Below are 12814 nucleotides of genomic sequence, written 5' to 3'. Positions count from 1 at the left end.
CGCTTTGAATCCCGCAACCCCCTCCCCACCCGACCACCCCTTCGAATCCCGCAGTCCCCCTCCCCCCTTCGAATCCTACAACTCCCCCACCCCATTTTTGGGCTTGATTCAACATTCCAAGTTGTGGTTCCATGGTTGGTGGCTAGTCTTGGTTGAATTAAACCCAACAGATGAAGACGAAGCGACGATGGTTCGTGGTTGTGGGTGGGTGGTTGGTTGGCGAACCGAGCAGATGAAGACGCAGCGACAATGGTTCGTAGTTGGTTGTGGTTGGTTAGCGGAGTGAAGATGGTGGGGCACAAAGCAATGATGGTTGGTTGACGGGATCCGAAGGGGGTAGGGGGAGGGGCTAGGTTGCACGTTGACGGATACGGGTACGAGTGCAGATTCGGTTACGTGGACTGAAAACGGCAAGATTTTGAAATTTTAGGAAAGAGTGCGCGCACCCATACTGGATATGTATTGTATCGGGTGCGGATACGAGAACGTGACCTAAAAGAAGTACCCATGCTACACAGGGGAGGGGGATCCGAAGGGGGTGGGGGGAGGGAGCTGCGGGGGAGAAGAAGGGGGGCTGGTGCGTGGGGGCGGGGGTCACGTGGTGGTGGTTTAATGTTGGTGGGTTAGGGAGAGAGGAGTAGGGTTAATTAGAAAGTTATGGTTATTTGGGATTACTTTGGGTTTTAGGATTAATTAGGGTTAATGACTAACGGTTATTGTGATGTATTTTCAAGAAAGTTAGGGGTATATGGTGAAAAAACCGAAAGATCAAAGAAAGTGCCAACTAGTACCCATTTGCGTTATTATTGTAAAATTCTTGTCAGGAAACACTGCTGCTTTAAGTTAATTGAGAGCAAAAGTGATTTTCTGTAATATGTGATTTATTTTTTTGATGTCCCATAACTGGTAAATCTTACACAAACTTTTAGATGAATAAAGTGCAAAGCATGAATGCAAGTGTATCTACAGCTGCGAAGAGGCTCTCCGGTGTGTTCAATCTAGATATTCAATCAAGAATTGATGACATTACCGAGCGCCTGCAAGACATTCAAGCCCGCACTCAGTTTTTGGGTCTGTCGGTAGTACACATCACTCAGCAACAGCCACACCAAACAGAAGCTCATCGAAGCACAAGAGAGTCAACTTCTTTGCTAAGTGAGTCAGAGGTTTATGGGAGGGGTGATGTTGAAAAGAAGATCTTGGGACGTTATTGAATGATGAGCCACATTATGAGAATTTTGTTGTCGTTTCGATTGTAAGGCAGGGAGGAATTGGCAAGACGACCTTAGCTCAATACGTATACAATAATGATGAGGTGACTTCTCACTTTGATTGGAAAGCATGGGTGTGTGTCTCAGATCTGTTTGATGTAAAACGGATAACAACCATTATAATCAACTCAGTCACTAAACAACAAGCGGGGGATTACAAAGATCTGAATCAGGCACAAGAAAAGTTGAAGGAATTGGTAGTAGGCAAAAAGTTCATAATCGTGCTTGATGATATTTGGAGTGAAAAATATGAAGACTGGGAGCGGCTACAAGTTCCTTTCAAGCAAGGGGGTAGAGGAAGCAGAGTCATTGCTACAACTAGAATTGAAAAGATTGCAAAAATGATGATGAAAAATCCAACTCCAGGCGCCATCATCCGGTTAAAGGGGTTGTCAAACTATGCTTGCTGGCGTCTTTTTCTGCAGCATGCTAATGAGGATTCTGAGCTTGTTGAGATGCGAGGTGATATTGTGAGGAAATGCAATGGTTTGCCGTTGGCGGCAAAAGCTCTAGGAGGTCTATTTAGAACGACCGTGGAGAAGAGTCGGCGCCAGTGGATACTAGATAGCAATATTTAGAGTGAGGATGAAAGTGGGGTTTTACCAGTTCTAAGATTGAGTTATCAATATCTGCCACCACACCTAAAGCGTGTCTTTTCTTATGCTGCCATGTTTCCGAAAGGTGAAGAATTTGCAAAGGATAAGATGATCTTTATGTGGATGGCTGATGGGTTCCTACCAGAAATCAATGGGAGAAAAATGGAAGACACGGGGAATGATTACTTCCTTGAGCTAGTATCAAGGTCATTGTATGAACCACATCCTTCTCATGAAGAATGCTTCATTATGCATGATCTAATCCATGATCTGGCACAATGGGCTGCAGGGGACATCTGTTGTTCTATGATAGATAGCATGGAAGTAAATAAAGTTCATAAGAGAACTCGTCATATGTTTGTTCGTGCAAAAGTTGATACTCAAAGCTTGGAAAGCGAATTCAAGGTTATTGAGGAAGGTTGTTCGCTACGAACTTTTGCCTATCCTAGGATGCGTTTGTATGACATGTGTTTGAAAGATCTCATCCAAAGTGCTCGATACTTACGCGTGCTAGATCTAAGTTATCTGCAATTGTATGTATTGCCAGAGTGCATCGGTGATCTAAAACACTTACGGCTTCTTAACCTTTCTAGCACAAAAACAGTAAAAGTGTTGCCAGAATCAACTAGCGAACTTTTCAACCTCCAAACCTTACTGTTAGATAGATGTCGATCTCTTCAAAAGCTTCCGGCAAATTCTAAATTCTTGATCAGTCTTCGCCACTTAAGGATCGAAGGCACTGCATTACAGAACATGCCGGTGTGGATTGGAAAATTGACAAACCTGCAGACATTGGACAAGTTTGTGTTAGAAGCTGGGGACGGGTCCAGGGTAAGTGAGCTGAGGGAATTGAATCATCTCCATGGCAAACTAACCATCTGCGGACTGCAAAATGTGACAATGGTTGAGGATGCAAAGAAGCCCAATTACATGAAAAATATGGTCTAGATGAATTACGTCTAATATGGGAAGAGGATTATGATGATAGTAAAGATGATGTGTCAGAGGATTATGATGACAGTGAAGAAGATGTATCAGAGGATTATGGTGATAGTGAAGAAGATTTGTCAGAGCATAACGATGATAGTGAAAACGATGTGTCAAAGCATGATGATGATAGTGAAAAAGATGTGTCAGAGCATGATGATGATAGTGAAAAAGACGTGTCACAGCAGGATGATGATAGTGATAACACTTTGAGAGGTGTGCTGGAGCAGCTGAAGCCTAACAGTTCCATCAAAAAGTTTGAGTTGAAGGGTTACAGAGGATTGACATTGCCAGCTTGGTTAGGAGATGTCTCTTTGAAGAACATGGTTGACATAAAGCTGGTTAGATGTGAGAAATGTGAATGGTTGCCTCCTCTAGGACAACTACCTTTGTTGAAGAATCTTTGCGTCAAAGACATGGATGGTATTAAGCAGGTAAGTGAGGAATTTTATGGTTATCGTAATTGTTCAATTCCTTTTCCAGCTCTGAGAGCTCTACGTTTTGAGTATATGAGATCTTGGGAGAAGTGGGTGCACTCATCACCAGTTCACGATAACAGAGCATTCCCCTGCCTTGAAGAGCTTTCAGTCCTAAAGTGTCCTTCACTGCAAGGTGATCTACCTCCACATTTCCCTTCTCTTGAAACACTGCAAATCAAATGCTGCAGGGATTTGAGTATCTCACTTCCATGCCTTCCTTTGCTCGAGAAGCTCCGGGTAGAGAGATGTAAAGTATTGTCTACTTCTGCAGATGTTATTTTCTGTTCAGAAATGTATCTCGAGAGAATTTCAGAAATCACAGGCTTTCCTGGGTGTTGCCCTCACCTTCGAGATCTGGAAATAGGAGAATGCAATGAACTCAAATCAGTTGACTTCTCGAAATCATCTTCCTCTTCATATTCTTGTTCTCTCGATAAACTTTATGTTAGGGATTGCAAGTCTATCGTTGCTATTGGTGGGATTCCCTTGATGCTTCAATCGTTGGTGCTGAAGTATTGCGAGAAGCTACAGGCTGTTGAATTTGATAACTCACCCTACTCCTCCAGTAACGAAAAGGAGATTATTTTGAAAAGTAGTGATGCGGTGGCGTGCTCTTCCTCTTCCTCATCAATTATGGGATCAACAAGAGAAGCAGCATTAGATTATGTTGCTTCTATACAAGATTCAGTGAAACCACTACCACTGTACGCACAGGCTCCATCTGAACTTCTCCATCTCACCAACTTACATATAGTAAGATGTCCTAGTCTCATATCATTACCACCTCTGCTAATCCCGAGTTTAGAAGAGCTTCAGTTCTGGGATTGTGAAAATATGGAAGGTCTTCCCACTGGGTTGCATAATTTTACCTCCCTCCGACAATTAAGGATTGTACGATGCCCAAATATAAACCAGACGGTCCAAGAGTGGGGATCACACGGTTTGCACCTCCTTCATTCACTTGATTATCTTTACCTGATAGATGTAGGCAGCTGCGTAGACTCAACACACACTCTTTCTCTCCCGCCTTCCTTGTATGAATTAGGAATCGAGGGTTTCCAAAATTTGAAATCCTTTGTTGGCAACTTCTCCTCGCTTCAGAATCTCACACTAAAAGATTGCCCAAAATTTTGCTACTTCTCAGGAATAGGGTGTTTACCCAGGAACCTGACTCATCTTGTAATTCAAAACAGTGTAAACATAGAGAAGCCGATACGGGAGTGGGGACTGCACCATCTAACATCTCTTGAAAGTCTTACAATTTTCAATTTGGACAGCTTCATAGATGACACAGTTGAGTGTATCGCAGGTCCAGATCTTTATCTTCCCTCTTCCTTACGTACGTTAAGGATCAAGGGTTTCGCAAATTTGAAATCTATTTGTTATTCCGCCCTTCCGAACCTGAACGATATCACCATCAGATGTTGCCCCAAGTTTGAATCTCTTGGTGACAATGGCCGTTCGCAGCTGAAATACGTGCATATTTATGACTCTGATCAGCCACTCACTTTGTCACAAGGGTGTCTCCCTCGGAATCAAGCTCTGCTGAATAAAGTATGTATTATTCTTCATTTCTTCACTTTCATAAGTGTGTCAATTTACACCACGTATTTTCTACTCCCTCTGTTTCAATTTAGTTGTGACACTTTTAAAATCACCAACTCCTAGGCAATTTGTTTTGTAGAGGAGATAGAGAAAGAAAATAAAAGGGTCCTATGTGATAGGAGAGAGAAATTATTGCTCAAAATGAAAGTGTCACAACTAAAATGAAATTTCCTAAGATAGAAAGTATCACAACTAAATTGAAACGGAGGAAGTAATAAAATTAAGTCAATTGTGATTTCAGGCAGAAAAATAATACTCCTCCTTTATTTATTACTATCGATACATAGATAGAACATATTATATAATATACAATACATAATACAATATTCAATGTAACTTTTAATTTCAAAAAATACTCGAGCTAGTTAAAATTTTCTGCTCCTTACTTAATGTAATTTTAATTAAATCTTTCAATTAAGCTTATGATGAACAAGTGATAACGATATCAGGAGATTTTATGCTAGTCTGATTCACTGATTGTCTATTTGAGTCATGACTCAAACTTATATAGGCTGCAAAGCATTTTTCAATGTAGGGAGAAGAACTGCAGAAGCTCAAGCAACTTTTGAGTGATGCGCATGAGTTAACAAGGCAGTTGAAAGTTATGATTTCATGATGGCAGAGCTGCAGAATACTTGAGTCTTCATAGGCTGCTCATAGAAAGCTGTTTCTTAAGAGGGTGTTTATGGGGGGATGCAGAAATTGCAGGTAGCCTTTTATGAGTAGTGAATTCGTCGTCAATCATATACGATGATGCACCAAGTAGTACTTGGTCTAGTGGTAAGGAGAGCACCCTTCCAACCTCAAGGTTGGGGGTTCGATCCTCACTAGAGGCACTTTGAGGGTAGGGATTCCTTCCCCCTTACTCTCAAGTGCCTGACCCATTAAGACCCGAGCGGGGTCCGGGCCACTTTTTCTTACCCAAAAAAAAAAAAGAAAATATATACGATGATGCTGACCTTCGTAGTCAACTCTTGTACATAATGTAACTAGTGTCATGTCTTGTAGATCACATCCAAATGCAAGTGTTTGCTCAAGCTAAAATGGGGTGTCAAGAAGAGAAAGCCTTGGTAACCAACTGTTTGAGTCCAAAAAAGACTCAAACACTCAAAAAGTTACACAATGGTACCATTATAACCTGATATTGGTATCAAATTGTTATCAGGATTGGTACCAAGCAACCTTACTTTGGTATCAAAATTTTCGGACAATGGTACCAATATAACCTAGCATTGGTACCAAGCAACACGCGCGTGAAATTTCCAAGGCTTAAAATGACCAAATTGCCCCCGTTTGAGTCCCCTAAAAGACTCAAACGGTTGGTTGCCTAGACAATCTCGTGTCAAGAAGCTGATAACATTTAATGCTTTCAGGTATTAATAAAGCTTACCTTGGCTGCATTTTAAGATCAAACTTTTTGTTATGGACTTAAACTTAAAGAATTCGTTGGGAGTGTTTACGTAACTCTAAGGTTGTAAGGCTTGACTCTTTCCCTAAAAGTATTTATTCTTTGGCGGAGCCAACAGATTTAGTAACTAACACTAATCATTATGAACAGCAGTAGTGTTATAACCAATATAACTTGTATCATCGCTGATCATATTCTTGTTTCACTTGCAGGACACAATTTTTATTTCGCAATAGTTCAAAGTGTTGGGCGTATTGTTAATATGGGGCTCAAGATGATGTATGGGTGTGGAGATGAGGTTGCGTAGAAGGAAAAGGCGTAAATTGTTGTGCAAGGGGCTTCGCTCGACCGGGCCTAGGACAGATAGCACATCAGCAGTAGTTTGTGAAGCGCCCGATGGCATCGGGCGTGTTTCCCCGATCGGGCGAAGGAACGAATTATGACACGGGCGTTCCTCACCCTATCGAGCCCGCGTCTGTTTTGGCTTAATGATTTAGTCGCCCGACCCGATCGGGCGGTGGCTTATTTCGACGCGAAAACGCATTTTTTTCGAGTGGGTATAAATAGACTTAACCTAATGCGTGTATAATTGTACTTTACATTATTATTCTCATATTCAAGAGAGAAAACTAGAGAGAGAGTTCTTGGAGTGCTTTTGTAATCTTTCTTGAATATTCATCGATTCCTAGTGCAGATTCGTGGTTTTTCTCCCAGTTCTTGGGTTTCCATGTAAAAATTCTCGTGTTTCTTTTATTGTTTTGTTATTCGTTGTTCTATTATTGTTTGCTATTACTTGCTAGATTGATAGTCAATAGGACTTTCAAGTGGTATCAAGAGCTAGGTTGGATTATTGTCTAAATCTAGAAGTAATTAACAATAGGAGATGCGAAGATCAAAATTGAGAAAGTTTGATGGTACAGATTTTGGATATTGGAAGATGCAAATCGAAGACTTCCTATATCAGAAGAATTTGTATGAACCATTATCTGCAAAGCCATATGACATTAAAGAGGCTAAGTGGAAGGTACTCGGTCGGGAGGCACTAGCGGTGGTGCGTTTGACATTGGCTCGGACTGTAACCTTCAATGTCAAGAATATCAAAACAACGGCCGGATTGATTAAAACACTGTCAGATATGTATGAAAAGGGTATATTTGATGCGTCGTTTATTTGATTTGGAAATGAATAATGGTAGTTCTGCTGCTGAACATATTAATGAATTCAATTCAATAATAAGTCAATTATCTTCGGTTAATATTGTCTTTGAGGATGAAGTGAAAACTCTAATTTTGTTGTCCTCCTTACCTGTTGCTTGGGAAATTGTAGTAACTATTGTTAGTAATTCTTTTGGTGAAGAAAAAATTATTTATGATGTTGTCCGTGATCTGATTTTGAGTGAGAGCATCGAAGGAATGAGAGTGGAGAATCATATGGATTACAGTGCTGAGTGTAGAGGGAGGGGAAAACAAAAGAGAATCATCTAGGGGTCGTAAGTTAAAAGGTAGGACTAGTTTTACCTGTTGGAATTGTGGTGAGAAGGGTCATCCAAAGAGGGTTTGTCCACATCACAAAATTCCAAAAATACATATTTTCAATAATAATATTCCATTCAAAGAACAAAATGGTTATATGAAGAAATCATATGCGCCAATATAGAAATGGTGAACGACAAGATCAAACCAGATCACTACTTCTTACTTATTAATATAATAAAATGTGATAATTATAGTAGTGATCCAGCTGTCATAAATCTCACTCAAGCAAGAGCATACGTTTTTTTTCTACATCATCCGAAAAATTGAAGATTTGATCTGACAATCTAAAGAAGATCCAATTACTATTATTAATTATGGAAATACAACAATTGCTTTCCCTGTACATGGCTACAACAATATATTAGAACTGGCGTTAATCACTCTGAACAACTGGATCCATATACATCTCAACTCAAAGCTGGAAGATTTATATCTCAATAAGGCAAAAATATCTTTTTCAAATTACTAGAAAAAAGCCCGCAAGATCTTCCTGGCAAAAATGAGGGCAATAAAAAAAAAAAGATTCCGCTAAGTGATTATCACTTAAGCAAAAATAAAGGACATATTTTACTAACATTTTCAATGCATGTACTCAAACAATGACTCATCAACATCAAATATTCAGGTATAGCACCTGAATATCTGATGAATACTCGATGCATCACACAAATGGACAAAACAATAAAAACATCAATCACATTAAAAACAAAAGGCAGAAAATGCCAAAGATCCATGTACTACATCTATTTCACTCCGAGGATCACAAGCAAAGGACACATATCCTTCCATATTAAGACAAAATTCTCAATCAAAAACAGATCAAAGATATAATGTTCAGATGCAGAAGCAAACTCAAATCAATGCAATTTATCTATCTCGCTCTAACAGTGATACTTATCTTTGATAAATTCAAAGCACATGCAATATAAATAGGGGAATGTAGCTCGTTAGAAGAGAAAGTTTTTCAGATAGCAAGTTTTTTCATAGCAAGTTTTTAGTAAGATCAAAAAATTTGTACAAAAGCCTTACGCTCAAAAATATTTATTACTCATATAACTCAATCCATGTAAAAGTTTAATCAAGTTCAATTAAAGTAAGTTATTATTCATATCTGCGTTTCAATATTATTATTTTTAATATATTTTCATATTTTCAAAACTAATTTCATCTACTTATTAATCTGATATTGATAAACCATCTTTCAAATTCAGATATAAATTTCAATAATCTTATTTATTTTCAAAAAATTATTAATTTCGTAATGAGATTAATTATCTATTAGACAACCCCCCTTTCGTTATATAATTAATTTGAAACACAATTGAGACGGTCCTAAACCCGTCCAGTCCTGGTATCAAAGCCAAAAAAACGTCATATAATATCGGCAAGAAATTTGGAGTGAGAAACAATTGAGGAGAGATAAATTTGGAGGTGAGAAATAATGGAAGTGAAAGAAATTTGGAGGTAAGGAAAACAATGAAGAAGAGGAGTAAAGAAGGGAATTCCTCTGATGTACCAAATTACATGAGTATTCTTTCACAAAATCAAATATTATAGCTCCAATTCTCATCAATGGCTGAATTAATTTCAAATTTGAGAATCAACATCAGAGTTTCCAAACAATTTCAAGACGGAGTTATTATTGAATGATAATGCAAAAGATGATTCTAAAATCAACACTTCTTTTATATTTCTCTTACCTCATGATTTATCTGTCCTGCATTATTCGTTACCTCCAAATTTATCTCTCCTTTATGGTTTATCTCTCTCGTGTCAATCAAATTGCTAGACTGTAAAATATGATTTGAGAAATTTGGGTCTTATCAATTGCAAAAACAAATATTGAAGTTTCGAAATTCATTTTACGATAGACTTAGTTTCACATTTCAGATCAATGTTGCAGTTTCAATTTCAAACCGAGCAAACACTTATGATCGTGTTAGAAAATGAGCGAAGAAGTTTGCTTATTTGGGCAGAATTACTTGCTCACTTTCTCAAATGAGTAGAAGCGTTTATACATTTGAGAAAGTTTGTGTTGGAGATTAATCTAGAAAATTCTAAATGTTTGATGAAAAATGTGAAAAATATCTAATGCATATCTAGAATTATCTTGTGAAAAATCTAAGATATTTGTACTTGATAGAAAAATCTAGAAGCTAGGATACAACAACTATAAATATGTAATACGTGCATGAGTTGAAAAGGGAGTCAAACAAGTGAGCTCCACACATGATATTAGGAAAGGTAGAAACAAAGGGTTCTACCAAGGTGAATAAGAGACATGAGCTCTAAGAAACACACTTGTATAATTAATTATCAATGAAAATACAATTTTATGATGCTATTCGGGTCCATCAAAACTTCTGTGTGCGCCATAGATTCTATCATGGTATCAGAGCTGCAAAAGTGATCACGAAGAAGATCGAAGGCCCAATAGATGGAAATCAAGCTTGCAAGAAGAGACTTGGAGGGCACAATCAAGATAAGTATCTAATACAAAATTTCAAAGAAGATAATTCAAAAGGTATGGAGATGAAATAAAAGAGTTTTAGGAGAAGACAAAAATAGAAGATGTGTTTGGAAATTAAATTAAAATATGATGATGGAGAAAAAAAAAAGGATGAGATAACTTTTGAGAAATGTTGAAGATTAAAATGTAGGATAAGTTGGATGGTTGATGACATGAACATCAACAAATGAAATAAACATTTGAAGAAAAGGAAAGAATGAAAAAAATGGGAGAATATTGGTGACAAGAGCACCAATAGTTGAGAAGAAGAAGAAAAAAAAACAACAACATGAAAAGAAAAAGGAGAAGTAGAAAAAAAAAAGTTAAAGAGAAAGATTTTGGAGTTTTCTAATGATATGAGCATTAGCAGAGATGATTAGTGACATGGACATCAATAAAAGATTGAAATCGGATAAACATATGCGAAGAAAAAAATGAAAAAGTTCAGATTAGGGGGAGTGAATTGGTAACATGGGTACCAACACAAAATAATGAAGATGAAGAAAATGTGATGAAGAAATAAAGGTAGGATGGTTGATAACAAGGGTACCACCATAAAGTAGTGACAATCAACAATATGGAGAAAAGAAAATGGAAGATCAAGGTGGTTGGTGATATAGGCACCAACGAGGACAAGAATGAGAAGAAAATTTTAAGAATCAAGTTTGGAGATAGTTGATAACAAGCACATCAACAAGACTTTGAAGAGATCTTTGGAAGAAGCATGATGAAGTACATGAATTTTCAAGATTAAAGGAGAGTGTTATAGATTAATCTAGAAAATTCTAAATGTTTGATGAAAAATGTGAAAAATATTTAATGCGTATCTAGAATTATCTTGTGAAAAATCTAAGATATTTGTACTTGATAGAAAAATCTAGAAGATAGGATACAACAACTATAAATATGTAATATGTGCATGAGTTGAAAAGGGAGCTAAACAAGTGAGCTCCACACAAGATATTAGGAAAGGTAGAAACAAAGTGTTCTACCAAGGTGAATGAGAGACATGAGCTCTCAGAAACACACTTGTATAATTAATTATCAATGAAAATACAATTTTATGATGCTATTTGGGTCCATCAAAATTTCCGTGTGCACTACATATTCTATCAGTTTGCTCATTAAGATGAATGAGTAGAGGTGATTAGAAATAACTAGAATTTTAAATGACATACTAAGCAAAAAAAATAGTCTTAAAATGGTGAGAAGGAGGACCTCACCATATTAAAACTCGTACAAAATTGTTCATAAACTCAGCTATACAAAAGGAGTGTTATCGCGACGCTTTTTAACCCATTTGGCGACGCTTAAAAGCGTTGCGAAATTTGCTCGTGACGCTGCAAAAAAGCGTCGAGCTGAATCAGTCGGCAATTCGTGTCACCAAAAAGCGTCGCCATTGGTGTCACCAAAAAGCGTCTCCCTTACCCGTATAACCGTCGCCACATTGGTTAGAGGGGGTGCCATCAATTAATATATAGACGCTTTAAAGTGTCCTAATTCGAGACGCTTTTTGTCGACTATAATTAGTCACGACGCTTTTTAGTGTTGAGAGAAATTTGGCTGGAAAATTATTCTTATATTTGTCATAAGTTCTTGACAAGGAAAAGCGTCTAGATTTTGTATGGACTCTTTTGGTACTTGTTTCCTAATTAATTAAATATATAATAATACAGTAATATAATATATAGTAAGTAAGAATATAAAGTCAACAATGGAACTTGAAGATTACATAAGAATACTTCGAACAATGTATATATTATCATAAATCATAAACGTATTTCATACAATTAAAATCCCTACACACGTTCATCAATAATACTTCATAACTAATATGTTTCTAAAAATATCACAAAATTAAAACACACTAAAAATGTAGTTGTAGCCTTACAAAGCTAACTAATACTAAGATCTAGCAAAACAATGATGGTAGCCAATTTGAAGCCTCACGTAATGTCCTCCTGTTCTTGATCTGTTAGACCTTTATTTATTTCGATACCTTAAAAGATGAAAAATAAGACCAAAATTATAATTAGCACATGTAATATATCCCAAGAAATAGGTAACACGAGCAGAAAATAATTTAGACTAGAAAGACGAACACTATAAGGTTCATAATTTACAGAAGGTTCAAATGTTTCCTCCAATAAAAGATGTAAAAGATGAATACACCCTGCAGATGCCCCTCCTTTACATTTCTCTCCTTTCTATACAATATCTTAAGGGGATAAAGAAGGTTCTTGTGAGAACGCTCCGTAAAGTCCTCATTTCCAAAGCTATAAATATCCATAGATAGATAGAGCACAATTATTAAAGAAAACAAGGAAATACGGGACCATATCTACTTTTGCGCAATGACAATCTCACTCAAATTACGAGGACAAACACATTTTTCTACATTATACAAGGGGATTGGGTACCTCA

At 37.4% G+C, this 12814-nt stretch overlaps 2 protein-coding genes across 2 annotated transcripts; both read left to right on the top strand.

Moving 5' to 3' along the window:
* The first annotated feature begins 947 nt into the window (after nt 1–947).
* On the top strand, nt 948–1849 carry LOC104887560 (putative disease resistance protein RGA3). Its single transcript, XM_048638338.1, has 2 exons — nt 948–1166; nt 1265–1849. The coding sequence occupies exons 1-2, from the start codon at nt 948–950 to the stop codon at nt 1847–1849; spliced, it is 804 nt and encodes a 267-aa protein (XP_048494295.1).
* A 90-nt stretch (nt 1850–1939) lies between these two features.
* On the top strand, nt 1940–5554 carry LOC125494658 (putative disease resistance protein At3g14460). Its single transcript, XM_048638337.1, has 3 exons — nt 1940–2732; nt 2816–4887; nt 5474–5554. The coding sequence occupies exons 1-3, from the start codon at nt 1940–1942 to the stop codon at nt 5552–5554; spliced, it is 2946 nt and encodes a 981-aa protein (XP_048494294.1).
* The last annotated feature ends 7260 nt before the right edge of the window (nt 5555–12814 follow it).

Source organism: Beta vulgaris, chromosome 2 (assembly GCF_026745355.1).
Source record: "Beta vulgaris subsp. vulgaris cultivar EL10 chromosome 2, EL10.2, whole genome shotgun sequence".
In the NCBI taxonomy this organism is placed as follows: Eukaryota; Viridiplantae; Streptophyta; class Magnoliopsida; order Caryophyllales; family Amaranthaceae; genus Beta; species Beta vulgaris.
Note: the sequence above shows the minus strand (reverse complement) of the source record. Positions and strands in the feature narration are given on the sequence as shown.